Genomic DNA, 19,896 nt, shown 5'->3' with positions numbered 1-19,896 from the left:
ACTGTCTATCGAACAGTCATAAGACCGGTGGTAATGTATGGCTCAGAAACGTGGACAATGACTGTAGCAGAAGAGCTCTCGAGAAGATGGGAGAGGAAAATATTAAGAAAGATTTTTGGAGCCGTATATGAGGCGGGGCAATGGAGGATAAGGAGAAGCAAGGAATTGGAAGAACTGTAGAGAAATCCTGACTCGGTGACTGAAATTAAGTGTAACAGATTGAGATGGCTGGGCCATGTAGGGCGAATGTCAGAGGATCGAGCTGTCAAAAAGATTTACACAGAAAACACAGGTGGCAAAAGGAGCAAAGAGGGAGCCCGGAAACGATGGCTGGAGGATGTGGAAGATGATTTGAGAGTTACTGGAGTCAGGAGATGGAGGAAACGAGCAGAAAATGGTCAGTATTGGGCTGTGACCATCAGAGAGGCCAAGGCGTGGGCTGTAGCGCCAAGGAGTAAGTAAGTATATTAGTTTCGGGGGCCGCACAACCAGAGGCGCCCCGCGCCCTCCGCCTCCGCCTCCGCCGCCGCCAGAGGCCGCTCTGCGCCGACCCCACGGCCGCCCCTCGCCTCCAGCAGCCTCTCTCCCTCTCTCTGCCTGTCGTTGTTGGTGCGGTGACCGGCGTGTCCTGCCACCCTGGCAGCCCACTTCTACTGCGTGTGGCCATTGTCAGACACTGTGCATGTCTCACTGTATGTATTCCTCGGGACAGGAGAGGAGCTTCATTTTCAAGCAAGTTCAATTTATTTATTTATTTATTTAATCGTGTCTGAGCTACATCTGTAATTAATTAATACGCTATATATACTAGATTACAAATACAAGTAAATGATAGTTATTCATTCATATATACATTCATGATCTTCACATATTGTAAGTCGTCATTATTGTCTAAAGCAAGGCTCATATCTCTCTCCAGTGTTCGGAACACTTCACTGCAGCGTCGTTGGCCAACCACAGGTCTTGGAAAGTGCATGGGGCCAGCAAAGATGGACAGGTCAGCAGGTGTGTCATGGTTTGTTTTCCTCCACATTGGCAGGGCTCTTCTTCGGCGTATCCCCACTTGATCAGGTTATCCTGTGATCTTCCCATTTGACATCTAAGTCTATTTAGGCTCTTCCAGACTCTCCATTCCAATTGTGATCCAGCAGGAAGTTTTTCTTTAATGTTCCAACTTTTCAGACTGCCTTTATCCAATTTCTGTTTCCACATTGATTCTCTAGTTGTAGACTGACTTTCGGTTAGTGGGCGTTCAACTTTTATGAAGTCTTTCGTAGATTTAAGTCTTGCCTCCGATGGCTGATGTGCGTACAGGGGATGTCTTCTATCTTCGCACTGCCTGCTTCGTTCGGCCATCGCCAACGTTTGCTGTCTGATCTGTGGGGGGGGGGGGGGGGGGGGGGGGCTATTCCAGCTATTCCAGAACACATATAAAGGAGATCACGGTTTGTAGGCTTCAGGCATCCCGTGATTAATCGGCATCCAGTGCTGCGTCTAGCTTCTGAGCATGTGTCGATCTTCTCCAGACGAGGCATGCATATTCAGCTGGAGCAAAGCACAATGTCAGGGATGATGCACGTAGAGTTTCAGGGTTTGCTCCCCAGTATGAGTTGGTAAGTTTACGGATTATGCCGTTCCGTGTGTTGACTTTCGCTCTAGTTTTCTCTACGTGTTTCTTGTAAGACAATGTTCGATCTAACGTGACTCCAAGATAAACTGGGTTTGGGCAGTGTTGAAGTTTAACTGAGTTCCATTCCAATTGTAATTCCCTGTTTGCTTCCTTGTTATTTAGATGAAATAAACAAGTCTGCGTCTTTGCTGGATTAGGTCGAAGCTGGTTCCCGTTGTAATATTCAGTTAGTTCTTCTAAGGCATCTGTTAGGTTTCTCTCAATCTGTTTGATTAATCTAGATTGGCATGCAATGGCTACATCATCAGCATAGATAAAGCTTCTTGTCGTCGGTCCAGCTGGTTGGTCATTTGTATACAGATTAAAAAGTAGGGGGGACAAAACACTACCTTGTGGGAGCCCGTTATTCTGGTTCCTCCAGCGACTTCTTTGTTCTTGAAATTCCACGTAGTATCTTCTGTTGGAGTTCAGTGATCTCACAACTTCAGTAAGGTGGTAGTTCCCTGTCATTTTGAAAATTTTTCCCAGGCGGATTTTGTGGTTTATCGTGTCGTAAGCTGCTGATAAGTCGACAAACACCACGCCAGTTTTTTCTCCCTTCTCAAAACCGTCCTCTATGTATTGTGTTAGGCAGAGGACCTGGCCAGTGCAAGATTTACCTGATCTGAATCCTGCTTGTTGTGGAATGATTTGCCTTTCTAGCTGTGGTGCTATTTTATTCAAGATAAGACGTTCATATAGCTTGAAAGGGCAGCACAGCAGCGATATTGGACGATAGTTCTTAGCATCATCTCTTGGTTTACCTGGCTTTGGGATAGCTACTACCTTGGCCTTCAACCATAGCTTAGGTATCATCTTGCTTGACCAGCAGAGATTATAGAGTTCTAAAAGCCATTCCTTAGCTATGGGCCCTAGGTTCTGTATAAATTCATTAATGACGTCGTCGGGACCCGCGGCCTTCCTGGGTTTCAAGGAACTGATAGCAGCTTCCAATTCTATTGAAGTGAAGTATGGCTTAGGTGGTATTTCAGTCACTTGTGGCCTCTTATATGAGGTGGCAGTCTTACTGTTCCTGGTTGGTTTACCATTCAAAAGGAGCTGATGTGCGATTTTGTTAGCTGTTACGGAAACCTGATCCTTGGGGGCTGCCGGGTCGCTGGACAATCGCTTTATGAGGTTCCACGCTCTTCGTCTACTGTGCTTCATGTCAAGACTCTCCAACGTATGTTTCCAGGAGTCTTGTCTGTCTTTGCTTATAGTTTCAATTAGCTGATCCCCAAGTTTTATGGTTTCTTCACTGAAAGGGTCCATGCTGTACTGCTCCAGGTATTCGTTATATATTTGTTTTTTTCTGCTAAGCGGACTTGCTGCTGATCGTCGCCAATTGTTTTCTTCAGTTTGCCATGGAATTTATCTGGCTATTGAGCTTCTTTTCGTTGTTCTCGAATCACTGTTTTTCTGTACCGTTCAAGTGAAAGTACTTGTTACCGGAACACATCGTATCATCCCATCCTTTGTATCCGGTGATTCGGTCGAATCCTTTCAGCCATTTCGTCGTGTCCTGATCATCATCTTCGGAGAATGTGGATGCGTGAGGTGCAGCTGACCAACTGATGGCTTGGCATCCATTCGTCTCTGTGGCAACCGTAGACAAAAAAATATGTAAAAACTTTTGGAGACACAAATTTCGATCACTTTGTGATGTAGCCTGTTTGAGTCGGCATGCAACAAAGGATCCCTGCGGGTGCTTCCTTTTCTATCCGAGCTCGCTTTTACCGGTTCTCTCCAGCTGTCCATATGTACAGTGGTCTTCCTCTTGGTATTTTTCGGTAAACTGGGCTCCAATCTGGCACTTGTTTTGACCACCTGCCAGATTCTCTTCGGGCGACATGAGCAGCCAGCCCATTGTCGCTTCAGAGTATCTACTCTCTCCATTATGTCACTGACCTTTATTGTCTGTCTGATATCAGCTGTTCATTGTGTAAACTGACATGATCTTTCCATTCCTCTTTGGGTTACTAATACCTTTCTATCAATGAACTCATTTCACGTCCATGTCTCACAGCCATAAGTTATTACAGGCAGTATACACTGCTCAAAAACTGTTTTCTTCTGCTCAGCCGACATCTTAGATTTCAAAACTGAAGAGTATATTCCGTAAGCTTGCCAGCCTGAATTAATTCGTCAAAATATTTATGGGTTTTGGTCTCCTTTTATATTTAGGGACAAGTTGACCCAGAAGACATATTCTGAGACCCTTTGCAGATGCGTACGTGCAACAAATTCGTTATAGTTCCCTGTGGTAGCCATTCATTCATCGTGATCTTGGTTTAATCATAGTTCATTTTTAGACCAACTTCAGAGCAAACTAATCTTACTTCACTGATCAATATTTTAAGTTCTTCTATACTATTTGCAGACATAACAATAACATCCGCGCCGGCCGGAGTGGCCGTGCGGTTCTAGGCGCTAAAGTCTGGAGCCGAGCGACCGCTACGGTCGCAGGTTCGAAACCTGCCTCGGGCATGGATGTGTGTGATGTCCTTAGGTTAGTTAGGTTTAATTAGTTCTAAGTTCTAGGCGAATGATGACCTCAGAAGTTAAGTCGCATAGTGCTCAGAGCCAATAACATCCGCAAATGTCGGGTTATTTAATCTCTCTCGCAGAATTTGCATTCCTTTTGCTCGAACAGTCCACTGCTATACCGCCGTTTCAGGTACCTCCGCTCGTACGTATTGCTGTCACTTTGAACAGCAAGTGGTACCTAACAGGGGTTGTGGAGCCGGAGGTACTCCCTCTGCTTCAGGCCACATTTCAATACGACAGTGCCCTGCCACATACTGCGAGGAATGTACAGGCCTTCTTCGAAGAGCGATGGGTACCATGCATGTCCCCCATCGAACACGTCTGGGATATGGTTGGTCGGCACCTGGTGCGTCACGAAGCTCCAGTATCTGGTGTCACGGGTTTGTGGGCTCGGATACAAACCGCGTGGATGGAAATCCCTCATGAACGTATTCAGAACCTTACTGATTCAATGGCATCGCGTATAGCAGCTCTAACTGCAGCGCGTGGCGGCCACACGACATACTGAGTAGTGGGGCTCAAAGGACATATGTACAGATTTGAAAAGGTACTCATTTGTTACTTGTCGTGTACCTAGCCTGTGGTATTAAATTAATTGCATTATTGCGTTTCCTTCTTGGTGCTGCAATTTCCAAAAACAGTAGTGTAGTTGCGGACATTCGGTCGCATAAAATAAACACGCCGAAAAGAGAAAAAACAATGCAGTCAACGTAATCACAGTTGGTATGTTAGCGACCGCAAGCGTCTGTTGCAAGGGACAACTGAGCATTGAGCATTTGAGAACCATGAACAGGAAACAGTACGTGACCGGGCTCTTTCCTTGCGATGTAAGCTGTCCCAGAACCAATCAGCTATCGATAAGTCTTTTGTGACCTCCCAGAGTCTGGCGGTTTAAATACTTTTCACTCTGTATAAAAAGTAGTGTTCCGGCTGGCTGGCTAACTGGCTCATTGTCGTTCAGCCCAAACCACTGAGTATAGACACTTGAAATTTGCGGAGGCTGTTGCTCTTATACTGTAAGAGTTGCGTAAGAAGGGATTTTTGCATGTTCGACCTCTTAGGGGAGTGAAATATGGGCTGAAAGGCTTTGTGAAATTTTTCGCTATATAGGCAGTTTTGAAGCTAGAATTGGTATTTCAGTTCTCGGTTAGATATAAAGGAATATGTGTTTGGGGATGGGAGTTTCTATAGGAATACCACCACAAGAATGCAAAAGGCTGATTAACAAAAACCTTGAGCTCCAGCTACCAGAACCGTTTTTTGATTAGCAGTACATTTGCAAACACCGTGCTTCTATGACCTTACTTAGCGTGAAAAGTTTAGAAGGCGTTGCAATGTGTGAACAACTTAATAATTCGATTAAAGAAAAACAGAAACAAAAAAGGTCGGTGCAGACCATACAGTCTACGTGTGAAAAGCAGCGGTCGCTAAACTAGTCGGACATAAAATGTTCTCAATATATATTCTCCCTAACGCTTTCAGTTTGTCTCGTTTATACTGTAGTTCACTTCCAGACTATCTCTTCCATACAGAGTTTCTGATTTTACTATTATGATGTATCACTTTTTAATAGCCGCACAAGCACTTTTATTGTAAATATTCTTAGTTTTTCGCACAGTAAACTTATCATGTACAGCGACCAGCAGATCCAAAAGTGGTAGTTCCTCAATATCTTTCCATGCCCATTTTCTGATTACTCCAGGCAGTAAAATGCGTTGCCCGAACCCTCAGAATGAATTACGAGCCACCCCGTGTTTTACACTCAAGAAATTCATAACAAGAAACTGCGATCACCTCAGACGCCTGGCTGTGGCACGCTTGCTCCCTTTGCTCTTTTATTCCCGTTCCTCAAAGGTACAAGGCTTATGAATAACACATATAATGTGCTCTACACTTGACAGCAAAAAAAGTGAAGGCGAAGAACTGCAGCCATAGTTCGATATATCACTAACGTGAACCAAATGCTACGTGCAGTTCTTCCGGTTTGCGTAAAGAACTCGAGAAAGGAAATCATTACCTAAAATATCACACAAAATAGGCCACGTCTTAATTCTAGTTCCATTCGTCGAAAGCACAAAAGCTTTTCTACAAGTAAAATACACTGTTATCAGCTGCAGGTACACTACAAAGACTCTTAGCGGGGAAATTTTTGCTAATCGACACTGTATCTAACTGATCAACCTGTGGGCCTACTGCATAAGAGGGCAACGGTTGGATTCCATGTTAATTTGCAGCAGTAAGAGACAGGTATGACGCGAAACTCGTCCCTCTGTTCTGATGATGTACAGCTCAGTTAATTTTTCATAGTTGATGTGACAGTTTTTAGGGCTGCATTTCAACTATAAATCTGGCGGCAACATTTCATGTTAGACCAGTCGCATAGGATGGCTCTGTCTTCTACAGAAGATGATAGCAATAATAATAATAATAATAATAATAATAATTTAGTAATGAATTAAAGTAAAGTAAAGTAATGAGAAGTAGCAGAAATGAGGATAGCGGGAAAGTTAACATCAAAATAGGTGATCACGAAGTGGACGAAGTTAAAGAATTCTGCTACCTTGTAAGCAAAATAACCCATGACGGACGAAACAAGGACATAAAAAATAGCTTTACTCAGAAAAAAGTGGCATTCCGAGCCAAAAAAGTCTACCGGTGTCAAAGATATGCCTTTAACTTGAAGATTAAATATCTGAGAATGTACATTTGGAGCACAGTATTGTATGCTAGTGAGTGACTCATGGACAGCGGGAGAACTGGAGCAGAAGAGAATCGCAGTGTTTGAGATGTGGTGCCGCAGAAGAATGTTGAAAATTAGGTGGACTGATAAGGCATGGAATAAGGAGGTTCTGCGCAGATCGGCGAAGAAAAGAACACACGGAAAACACAGTCAAGAAGGAGGGACAGGATGATAGGTAGTGTGTTAGGGCATCAGGGAGTAAACTCCGCGGTATTAGGTGAAGCAGAAGAGCTTAAAAGCTGGAGGGGGGGGGGGGGGGGGAGAGAATGGAATACGTCCAACAAATAACTGAGGATGTAGGGCGCAGGTGTTGCTCTGAGACAATGGTTCGCTCCTGAGAGGAATTCGTAGTGAGTCGCATCACACAAGTCAAGAGACTGATGACTTAAAATTAATTAATTAATTAAACCCGTCACAGAGTGTAAGACTGAATATTATCAAAAGTTGTTAATTCAGTCCACACAAGTGGAGCGGCATAACATTGAGGTTTTCTTGTGATTATACGTAGGTTGGAACTTAAATAGTGGCAACTATTTATTCACAGCCGATACAAGAGAGTTACATGTTTGCACCTGTTACTGTGCTTCAAAGCGGTGTGTAGAACCCGTTGCCAGCGATGTGGAAGGCGTAGTGTACCATTAGCATATCCTGTTCTGTTGATGGTGCGAATGGAGCGCTCCACTGCCTGTCGAATCTCTGGAATAGTTCTGATGCGAATGCCACGAAGTGCTTCCTTCATCACAGGAACCAAATCAAAGTCACAAGGACTTAAGTCCGTCGACTGAACAGAGCAGCCACAGCTTGCGCTGTATGCACCCGCGCATTGTCGTGCAAAATGATGGGTGGGTTGCGCAGAAAATGTCGCCACTTCTTTCGCAAAGCTGGTCGCAAGAGATGCTCCAAAAACGAACAGTAATACTGTGCATTGACGGTCTGCCGTGGAGGCACGTAATGCGTTAGGATAACGCCATCACAGTCGTACACGAGAATCACTCTAACTTTAGACTGCTCCATTCGCACCAGCCGGCCGGTGTGGCCGTGGGGTTCTAGGCGCTTCAGTCTGCAGCCGCGTGACCGCTACGGTCGCAGGTTCGAATCCTGCCTCGGACATGGATGTTTGTGATTTCCTTAGGTTAGTTAGGATTAAGTAGTTCTGAGTTCTATGGGATTGATGACCACAGATGTTAAGTCCCATAGTGCTCAGAGCCATTTGAACCATTTCCATTCGCACCATCAACAGAACAGGTATACTACGCCTTCCACATCGCTGGCAACGGGTTCTACACAACGCTGGTGACTACTCTGAAGGACAGTAACAGGTTCAAACATTTAATTCTTTTGTATCGGTTGTGAATAAATAGTTGCCTCTATTTAAGTTCCGACCCTTGTATTTCGACAAATCCACCAATATCAATCTGCACGAACACACTGACTTGGATGATACAAAAATAACTCTTATAAAAGGAGTCACATCATTATTCATTAGTTTCCGACAGAGGACATGTGTCTAACATCCTTAAAGTTGACAGCTACAGGTGTAGGGGGGGGGCTGACTGCGATCCGGATCATTGTATGTTAAGAGTGAAATACAGACAAAGAATAGCAGTCTATAGATCCACAGGGAAGAGAAACGCTCCGCGAACATACAATGTTTCCAAATTGAAAGAGAAGGAAGTATCCGAAAAGTTTGAAACAGAACTGCAGAAAAAGTGTTAGGCTAAACGAAGCCAAGCTCTGGAAAGCATCGAAGGGGAGTGTGATTAAAGAAGCTCTACAAGAAACTGCAGAAGAAGTCTTAGTTTTAGAAGAAATGGTGAGAAGGGTAGGAAGGTATGATGAAGATTGTAAAAAGGCAGTGGAAGAGAGAAATGAGGCAAGGAAGAAAATGATAAACAGGTTCAAATGGCTCTGAGCACTATGGGACTTAACATCTATGGTCATCAGTCCCCTAGAACTTAGAACTACTTAAACCTAACTAACCTAAGGACATCACACAACACTCAGTCATCACGAGGCAGAGAAAATCCCCGCCCCCACGGCCGCCCCTCGCCTCCAGCAGCCTCTCTCCCTCTCTCTGCCTGTCGTTGTTGGTGCGGTGACCGGCGTGTCCTGCCACCCTGGCAGCCCACTTCTACTGCGTGTGGCCATTGTCAGACGCTGTGCATGTCTCATTGTATGTATTCCTCGGGACAGGAGAGGAGCTTCATTTTCAAGCAAGTTCAATAATAGCCCCACGAAACAACACATAAATAAGAAAAAAATGTTTTATATCCAGTGTAAAAATTTAGTAACTTCAGTAAGCACGCATTTTCGACCTTATTTCCTAAACCATCTTGCAACGTACCGTCCCTGTACAGTCTGTTAACTTTCGGTTTAATGACTCTTTCCAATTTTTTTAATAAATAATAGTTCATACGGTTCAATGTTGTTGGGGAAGGACCGGCAACCTATCACTGGTAAACCTTCGTTTAAATTTCTGACACAATTGCAAGTAATTTATAGTGGTGACTAGTTTCGACTGCACGCGTTCGTTTCCACTAGCGCAGTGGTCAGCACACTGAACTCGCATTCGAGAGGACGACGGTTCAAACCCGCGTCCGGCCATCCCGCTTTAGGTTTCCTGCGATTTCCCTAAATCGCCTCAGGCAAATGCCGGGAGGGTTCCTTCGAAAGGGCACGGCCGCTTTCCATCTCCATCCCTTCCTAAACCGAGCTTATGCTCCGCCCCTAATGACCTCGTTGTCGACGGGACGTTCAACACTCATCTCCTTCTCCTCCTTCCAAACCAGACAGCGCTAAAAGTGTCTATCAAAGCAAAATTCAACTGACATACTTGGGCGACGTCCACACAATACATCGTCATACATTGCATATAGAGTAATCTCATCACAGCGTGCAACATTCAGCAGACGAAACTGGCATCGTTAACTTGTGCTTTCAGTGCCATTTTCATCTCCTGAATGTATCACACATGTAATGAATATGTTTTGTATGACTGTGTATTGTGTGAATCTTAACCACGTACAATGTCAGTGGAATTTTGCTTTGATGAATACCTTTAATGCACGTCTGGTTTTAAAATGAACGGCTACGCTCTAAACCAGTCACCAGCATAAATTACACGGAACTATGACAGAAACTTTAACAAAGAATTATCAGTTGTAGGTTTCACAGATTTCAGTTAGTTATGAATAACAGTTTGATCTTTTTCAGTGACATTTAAAATAAATACTGTGAAGATACTAGGTTTACAATTACAACAAATAAGAGGAAAATAGATGCAATTGTAGTTGCTGTTACATGAAACATAACAATTCGTATACAGTTGGACAAATTTCCTTTAGTTTCTCCGAACTATTAATCACAAGCAAATGCTTGTTAAAATTTCCCCGTCTAGAAAGCTATAAAATAAAACACGACAAATGAACTTGTAGAAACCTTTCCAGTAGAGAAACTTTACGTTTCACGATCGTTTGCAATATAGTTGCTAACACAATCCGCTTCCAATCACGACTCACTTTCTGTTGATGTGATCTTGTCTTAAATAGAAACTGCTTTGCTAGGATTCACAGATGTTCATTAAATATTCAAATGACTCTAAATGAAGTTAATTATTAATAAAAGTAATTTTTTTTAAAACATGATATTAGGCCATACATTCTGAAGGAATAATTTTATTTGTGTAGTGATAATCTTTATGAAATAAACTCCAATACCAGTGTGTATTTTTATACGATGTTTTAGTAAACATTTTTAGCTTTATGCTCTGAACGTATTTTTTTGTTATTTTATATCTCCTGTATATCAACATTTTCATTATAACTAAGAAAAAACGGTGCTTTAAAATTACTGACATATATTTTTGGAATATTCAGTTTCGTGTGAAAAAAAAAACAGAAATTTGTATACCTCAATACAGTTTACTTCAGGAGTCTCACAAAAATGTTAGTAGGCACAGCCTGCAACATTTATTATATTAACCTCAGAAAAAGTAACAGAATCGAAATGAAGTTGATACATCTATTAATTATTAATGTGGATTAGTTTTCTTTTTATGCCATGCATGTCTAGCCATTCCTCAGAGTAGAAGGCTACTATCCTTCGTTTATTAGTCCGATAAGCTGCATGTCTGATGGTCTGATGGTTGTTTCTTTGCAGCGGAAGGTGAAGCAAGCGAGCGAGAGGGACTTCCGGTACCAGGTAAGTGTCTCCCACGCAACTCTGCTCTACTCCACCACTGCCTCGTAGCTCTTACAGCACTTCTGCCCTAGCATTCTGCTTCGGGTCTCTACAACGAGGCATCTTATTCAACTGCGAAAGCAAGTCAAACGTTGTCCGTGCTTTCACCAAAACACAGCTTTCTTTGCTGTCAGTGTAAGAGTAAGCGCACGGCTCATGACGTGCCTGTCACGTGGTAATCCGCATTAGCTTCCTTACTTCTGTGATACGGTCCACACGTCCGTTCCTACACTGGTGTGAGCAGCCGGGGAACGCAGAAAAGTGACCATATTTCTGTGCGCGCCTGCTGGGCAGCTCAGAGAGCGGCGCGAGTAACGAAACACAACGTAGACTGCTGGCAGGATGCGCGCGTGCGCTGCTCGCTCATATTGCAGGATAGTTTCGAGATTTTTGTAGAGCGCTGATCCCCCCTCTCACCCCCTGCACACCGTGCCCGGCTAGCTTGCGCACTCCGTCCCAGCACCGCTCACTGGTAAATATACTTCAGAAAGGCAGTAGCTAAGGCCATAGACAGGGAGACGGGCAGCGCATGACGCCATAATATGGACCAGTACCTTTGTCAGCTGACGAGAGTGCATCGCTTGCAGGCGGTTTATGTAGTAAATGTTTGTTCTTCTTAATACTAGAGTTCCAAGACACTGTATCAAACGTAGAAATTAAACGAGTGTCAGCAAGCTTGCTTTGAAGTTATTTATTTACAGTTCTGTAAAACCTTGTACAATCCATAATGCAACCCCTCTGTGAATGCTGCTCTTTGTACAGGATGAGTTAGTTGACGTTCATAAACAGCTGGAAATCGACTTCACTGCTGTCTCACGACGGGGACCTGCCGCAAATGTGTGAGGTTGGATGGGTACCGAGAGCCACGTACCAGGGATACTAAACGTAGCTCAAGTACTGTGCTCCCTCGTGGATCCTGTCTTCTCCGACGAAAGTACAGGTTCTGTCACTACTCGTCCACTAGGCGTCCCGTACAGATGAGACAATAACCAGGGAGAAAGTGTCTTCACGCATCCCCCTAACCAATAAATTCGAAGTGCTGCCTCCACTCTAACTGAAAGAGAGCCCATGTCGGGAAGTGTGCTGTGTCCCGAGTCGAGGGAGACAGGCGTAAAAGAATAAGGCCCTGTTCATCTTGCGTTCAAATGTACGACGGATAATGATGCCCCTCAGGGAAATGGCACCGAGGGATAGGAAGGAACAGCAGGTGGGCTCAGTGTGTATTCAAAACGCTGAACAGCTTTAATTCCGGCAGCCATTGAGGGAGAAAGGTTGAAATGATCACGTTGAAACACACGATGTCTGTCGTCTGGGATCTGATCATTTCAGTGACTGCCAAAAAGGGTTGAGAAGGATTTTCAACCAAGTTCATAGTTTGCAGCATTCTCACAAGAACTGATCGTAGTTCTCTGGTTCTACGTCGAGAGGAAGACTTAAACCAGAGACTTCGAAGCTAGGCGGCGCTTTCGTAGATGTGAGCCACATGGTTGAGAACTGCAGAGTCCCCCTAAAGAGGTCAGGTGTGTCAGACGCTGCCTCCAGACTCTTCACCGTCCAAATAACGACATCTGCAGGAAATCGTGAAATACTAGCTGGAGACGACTTTAACCTACCGAGTATAGCCTTGGATGTCTATCGATTCATTGTGGGGGGGGGGGAGGGGGGAGGGGAGCGCACAAACAGCCAGTCGTGCTAAATACTTATGAAGTTGTCTGAAACTTGTCTTGAGCAGCTAGCTCAGCTGCCCACAAGCAGTGAAAATATCTTAGACCCTGTCGCTACGAATAGACCGAACCTTATCGACAGTGTCAGTATGGAAACGGGGATTAGCGATCATGATCTCATTACAACAACTGTGATTACTTACGTTAGTAAATTAGTCAAGGAGAGTGTTTGTGTTAGACAGAGTAGATAAGCAGTTGTTAGCATCTCACTTAGATAGTGAACTGACATCACTTAGCTCCAGTAAGATGGACGTAAGGGAATTATGGGCAAAGTGTAAGCAGATTGTAAACCGTGGTCTTGAGAGTTATGTGCCTACGAAGTGGATAAGGGATGGAAAAGACCCGCCATGGTTTAATATCGAAATTCGTAAGATGTTGAGGAAGCAGAGGCTGTTGCACTCACGGTTCAAAGAAGAACGCACAAATACCGACAAGCAAAGGTCATTAGGATTCCATGTATCTGTCAGAACATTTATGCGGCAAGCACAAAACAACTACCGCGGTCATACCTTAGCACAAGATCTGGCAGAGCATCCGAGAAAATTCTGGTCGTATGTAAAATCGCTAAGCGATTGTAAGACTTCAATTCAGTTCCTTGCCGACCAGTCTGCTGTGCCAGTTGAAGATAGCAAAACGAAAGTCGAAGTATTAAATTTCAAGTTGAAGAAATCGTTCACACGGGAGAAGCGTACAAACATACCGTCATTTGACCCTCGAACAGACTCCCGCATGGACGACATACTAATAAACATCCCTGGCGTAGAGAAACAGCTGAAATATTTTAAAGCAAATAAATAACCAGGCCCGGATGAAATCTCATTTCGGTTTTGCAGATTACTCTACGGCACTGCCCCTTAGCTAGCGCCGGCCGGGGTGGCCGAGCGGTCCTAGGCCTTACAGTTTGGAACCGCGCGACCGCTACGGTCGCAGGTTCGAATCCTACCTCGGGCATGGATGTGTGTGACGTCCGTAGGTTAGTTAGGTTTAAGTAGTTCTAAGTTCTAGGGGACTGATGACCTCAGAAGTTAAGTCCCATAGTGCTCAGAGCCATTTGAACCATTTGAACGTTAGCTAGCTAGCGTTTATCATAAATCTCTCGCCCAGCACAAAGTTCCAAGCGAATGAAAAAAAGCGAAAGTGTCTCCTGTACATAAGAAGGGTAAAAGAACAGAATCACAAAATTACAGACTAATATCCCTAACTTCTGTTTGCTGCAGAATCCGTGAACGTATTTTGAGTTCGAAGATAATAAACTTTCTTGAGACTTAGAAGATTATATGCAAGGGTCAGCACGGTTTCAGAAAGCATCGCTCGTGCGAAACTCAGATTGCCCTTTTCTCACGTGATATACTGCGAACTATGAATGAAGGGCAACAGGCTGAATCCTCGAGCATATAGAACAAGTTTACAGATATGTGAGTGGCTCGAAGACTTCTTAAATAATAGAACCCGGTATGTTGTCCTCGACGGCAAGTGTTCATCAGAGACAAGGATATCGTCAGGTGTGCCCCAGGAAAGCGCATTAGGACCGCTGTTGTTCTCTGCACACACAAATGATCTGGCGGACAGGGCAGCAGCAATCTGCGGTTGGTTGCTGATGATCCCGTGGTATACGGTAAGGTGTAGAAGCTGAGTGACTGTAGGAAAATACAAGACGACTTACACAAAATTTCCAGTTGGTGTGGTGAATGGCAGTTAGCCCTTAATGTGCAAAAATGTAATTTAATGCTGATGAGTCGGAAGATCAAACCTACACAAATCAAAAATGTTTTGCATCACCTCGCTTCAGAGAGTTCCGGAACCTGTACAGAAAATTGGAACAGAGAGCAACATAAACATAATTTCAGCCATTTTTATTGCTCATGAAAACTACACATTGCATGTTGTACCACCATACAGCGAGACCTTCAGATTGCTGTACACACCGGTACCTCTAATACCCAGTAGCATGTCCTCTTGCATTGATGCGTGCCTGTATTCATCGTGGCGTACTATCCACAAGTTCATCAAGGCACTGTAGTTCCACATTGTCCCACTCCTCAACGGCGATTCGGTGTAGATCCTTCAGAGTAGTTGGTGTGTGACGTCGTCCAAAAAATAGCCATGTTAATCTATTCCAGGTATGTTCGATTGGGTTCATATCTGGAGAACATGCTGGCCACTCATGTCGAGCGATGTCGCTATCCTGAAGGAAGTCATTCACAAGATGTGCACGATGGAGGCGCGAATTGTCGTCCATGAAGACGAATGCGTCGCCAATATGCTGCCCATCTGGTTTCACTATCAGTCGGAGGATGGCATTCGCGTATCGTACAGCCGTTACGGTGCCATCCATGACCACCAGCGGCATACGTCGGCCCCACATAAAGCCACCCCAAAACAGCATGGAACCTCCACCTTGATGCACTCGCTGGACAGTGTATCTAAGGCGTTCAGCCTGACCGGGCTGCCTCTAAACACGTCTCTGACGATTGTCTGATTGAAGGCACATGCGACACTCATCGGTGAAGAGAACGTGATGCCAATCCTGAGCGGTCCATTCGTCATGTACCGCGCTGCATGGTGTCGTGGTTGCAAAGATGGACCTTGCCATGGATGTGGGGGGCGAAGTTGCGCATCATGCAGGCTATTGCGCACAGTTTGGGTCTTAACACGACGTCCTGTGGCTGCACGAAAACATGGTGGCGTTACTGTCAAGGCTCCTCTGAGACATAATCCGTAGGTAGTGGTCATCCACTGCAGTAGTAGCCCTTGGGCGGCCTGAGGGAGGCATGTCATCGACAGTTCCTGTCTCTCTGTATGTCCTCCATGTCGGAACAACGTCGTTTTGGTTCACTCCGAGACGCCTAGAGCTCTTCCTGGCACAAAGTAACAATGCCGACGCGATCGAAGTGCGGTATGGACTATCTAGGCATGGTTGAAATACAGACATACGAGCCGTGTACCTCCTTCCTGGTGGAATGACTGGAGCTGATCGGCTGCCGGACCCCCTCCGTATAATATGTGTTACTCATGCATGGTTGTTTACATCTTTGGGCGGGTGACATCTTTGAATAGTCAGAAGGACTGAGTCTGTGAGACAATATCCACAGTCAACGTCTATCTTCAGGAGTTGTTGGATCCGGGGTGATGCAAAACTTTTTTGATGTGTGTATAATGTTCGGTTTTAGTATTATTAGTGTCCTGCTTGACACAGTCGAGTCGTTTAAATATCTGGGCGTGACGTTGCAATGCGATATGAGGTGGAACAAGCATGTGAGAACTGTGGTGCGGAAGGCGAATGGTCGACTTCGGTTTATTGGGAGAATTTTATGGGAGAGAGTGGTTCACCTGTAAAGGAGAGCGCATACAGGACGCTGGTGCGACCTAGTTTTGAGTAATGGTCGAGTGTTTGGGATCCGTATCAGGTCGGATCGAAGGAAGACATCGAAGAAAGTCAGAGGCAGGCTTATAGATTCGTTACTTATAGTTTGGAATAACACGTAAATGTTACGGAGATGCTTCGGCGAAGTTCTTTTCGAGGAAGACTGTTGAGAAAATTTGGAGAAACGGCATTTGAAGCTGACTGCTAAACGATTCTACTGACGCCGACACACATTCCACTTACGGAGCACGACGATAAGATACAAGAAATTAGGGCTCACTCAGAAGCATATAGACACTCGTTTTTTCCTCCCTCTATTTGCGATTGGAACAGGAAAGAAAATGACTTGTATTGGTACAGGGTGCCCTCCGCCACGCATCGTACAGTGGCTTGCAGAGTATCTACGTGAATGTAGATGCGGGTGGACTGAGGCATCAGTGTGAGATCCAAAGAAATGGCTCCCACAGATGGAATCATTATAGTCCTAGTGGTTAACTGCCAGAGCATTCGTAATAAAAGAACAGAGTTTCGAAATAACTCTAAAAGATCAGTGTAGTTCACACTATATAGTACTGGGTATAGAAAGCTGGTCAAAAAATAGGGATAGTTACAGTTCTTAAGTGGTGTGTGTGACCTGACATCCTGTGAAACATTACTAAGAAACTACTTAAAACACGAAGGAAGGGAGATTAGAATTTACGTCCTGTCGACAGCACGGTCATCAGAGACGGAGCACAAGCTGGTATTAGCAAGGAAATGGAGAAGGAAATCGGTTGTTCTCTTTTCAAATGAACCTTCCTGACATTTGCCTGGAGCATTAATTCTACAACCTGCTGTACTGCACTTCGCTTTTGATTCACAAGTTCTTTTGCAGGGAAAAAGAGTTCGTGTCTGTCTGTCCACACATCCGTCTTACTCGCCAGATTCAGCACCACGCGACTTCTGTCTCTTCCCAGAAATTAAAAGCGTCCTTTAAGGGAAAAGTGTGGACACCACTGTTGACATTCAGAGCAGATGAACGCCCTTCGAAAAGAAGCCTTCCGTAAATGTTCCGAGTCATAGATTCAACGTTGGGATAAGTGCACTGCTAGCCAACGCAGTACTTTGAAAGAGATTAAATCAAGTTTCATGTAAGCGTACTACTTTCCTTCTAATAAGACTATTCACCTCGTACATTTGTGTGTGTGTGTGTGTGTGTGTGTGTGTGTGTGTGTGTGTGTGTGTGTGTGTGTGTGCGGGCCAGCTGACTGGCCCAGTTTTGGTGTGCGCAGAGCATAATGCGCAACCTGGTGCGGCGCTACGTGACGGTGGAGCAGCGCAAGGCGGAGAACGAGGGCGTCACCGAGGACGACGTCAACGAGATCAAGCAGGACATCTCGGCCTTCCGCTGCGAGCTCATCGAGATCCTCAAGAACTCCGGCATGAACACGTCCACGGCCGCCGGCATGGGCACCGGTGAGTCAGCCTCGCTTCCTGTGATTTAGCCAGTCGAAATGTAAAGATTTTTTAAAAAAGAAACGAGCCGGGGGTCGTGAAATGAATACTGCTGAAGGAATCGTAATGTCATTACTTACGGAACAAGGTGTGGCCCTATAAGAGCACCGATGGCCCAAACTCTCCTCCAGCGCTCAGTAGAGCTGAAACCCATGAGAGGAGCAAAGGGCTGTAGTGCGTTTCCGGCAGCGGGTGGAGTGTGGGGAACGGAAATTCATCGAACAGTGGCACAAGTCTGCGAAGAGCACTGCATTCCCGTTGCAAGGGTCAAGGCGTGTCACAGGCGATTCATTGAAGGAAGGCGTTGGCCGGTGTAGGACCACCTGGAACGTCAGACTCTGCACTGGCCAGCAGGTGTGGCCCTCATTGTTGGAGGCCGGCGGCTTATGGAGGCAGCCACTGCCCCGAAGGTCGCAATTGCAAAGCACATGCAGTGCCATCCGTACAGTTGTACCATTCTTCGATGAATTTCAGTTTCGCGTGGTAAGGAAAGTCAGTACAGCCATTTGCTCTTCTTCGAAGCCCCGCAACTGAGTGCGGTGGACAGAGGACGCGTGCAGCTGCTCGGTCTGCCGTCATGTGAGTGCGCGGTCGCGTGGCCCTAGAGCCAAGTCTGAGCGACGCCTCTGCGCTCTTACAGCCGCCACAACGTCTTCCGTAGGCAGTGAGTCATATCTTCTATGGTTTCTATTTTAGAGCTCCTTTTTGAATGCCCCTTATACAGAGTGATACCGTGATGATGTTACAAACTTTCACAGTCGATGGAGTAGGGTAAATGCATCGAGTGAGATAAAGGAACGTCGCACGGAAATGACAGAGTGCAAAGTTATAAGCCAAAATCTTTCTGATTACCTCTGATGGTGCAATACACGTAGCGGTACCGCTTTGCTGAGATTGTAGGGTAGGCAGTCCCGACGAGCACTTAAGTGTAGAGGTTGGGCTAATAACTCAGTTAATCCGATGCAGATGGCGTACTGTGTACTGACGAGAGCAATCCTGGTGTACAGTGTCTCTAATGTCGATCAGGGCTAACCTAATGGAGTTGTGCCCGGCGACTGAACTTGCAGAAATGATTTTTGTGTATAGGCAAGCGAATGAAAACAACAGACAAGCAAAACTGTTGTACAGGGCCACAATTCGCCTACAAGGCATTCGGCTCACACCGTATTCTGAGACTGTTCCAACGACTAAGTAAAACAGAGCAGTCGGTACCACAGTACAACGACCGAGAAGGGCGACCGAGGACACGGAATTGCGTGAGCGGATGAGGTGCCTGCAATCGGCACTCGATCACGTGCACGTGAAACGAATGTCTCTCTGAGTCCCTTGTGGCGACGGTTACGGGAATTGCAGCTACACGCCCTCCGTGCACAGTAAACGTACGCTTTGAGTCCCGATGACTTCCAGTCTCATGCCTTGTCCAGCCAATGGTTCTTGCAGGACCTTACAGTCAATGTTCATTTCTCTGCGTATGTGCTTTTCACGGATGAAGCCCGTTTCAACAGAGACGGAATGCTAAGTAGTCGGAAGAGTCTTGTTTGGGTCGACGAGAATCTCCTCAGTATAGTTGTGAAGAGCCATCAGTACAGATTATCACTGAATGTGTTGACAGGCATAGACAATGATCGTGTACTAGCCGCTCGGGTTCTTCCTCCTCACTTAAAGGCACAAGCCTACCCAGTGTTTATCAGAGATATACTACCCGGGTTCCTGGAATGTATCCCACTCGTTACTCGTCAACGGATGTGGGTCCACCACGATGGAGCCCCACCTCGTTTCGTGTATACCTGGATCAGACATTCCGTGAAAAGTGGATAAGCAAAGGAGGTCCTGTCTCGAGCCAAAACGTTCACCTGATCTCATCCTAGTCGATTTCTTCTTGTGGACCCACGCGCAAAGTCTTGCGAACGAGACCCTCGTCGAAACTGTCGAGACTGTAAAGCGAGAAGTACCGCTGCCAGCGACACTTCAGACGACAGTGGGGGTGTCGGAACGGTTACGACTTTGGATTTTCAGTCTCTGTGACATCGAGTTACTCGCGCCGTTACTAGTCCGTTAACAGGTGAAGTAGCCCGAGGGTACTGGCGCGCGTTCATCGGGAACTCTGAAGGCGATGTCG

At 45.5% G+C, this 19,896-nt stretch overlaps 1 protein-coding gene across 1 annotated transcript in view; it reads left to right on the top strand.

Moving 5' to 3' along the window:
* Nucleotides 1–19,896, top strand: part of LOC124788372 (transient receptor potential-gamma protein-like) — a 389,094-nt gene that overhangs the window by 257,329 nt on the left and 111,869 nt on the right. The window contains exons 12-13 of the mRNA XM_047255637.1: nt 11,115–11,156; nt 17,555–17,738. Coding sequence (XP_047111593.1) covers nt 11,115–11,156; nt 17,555–17,738 — 226 coding nt within the window. The remainder of the gene's footprint in view (nt 1–11,114; nt 11,157–17,554; nt 17,739–19,896) is intronic.

This window comes from Schistocerca piceifrons, chromosome 3, assembly GCF_021461385.2.
Source record: "Schistocerca piceifrons isolate TAMUIC-IGC-003096 chromosome 3, iqSchPice1.1, whole genome shotgun sequence".
Classification (NCBI taxonomy): Eukaryota; Metazoa; Arthropoda; class Insecta; order Orthoptera; family Acrididae; genus Schistocerca; species Schistocerca piceifrons.
Note: the sequence above shows the minus strand (reverse complement) of the source record. Positions and strands in the feature narration are given on the sequence as shown.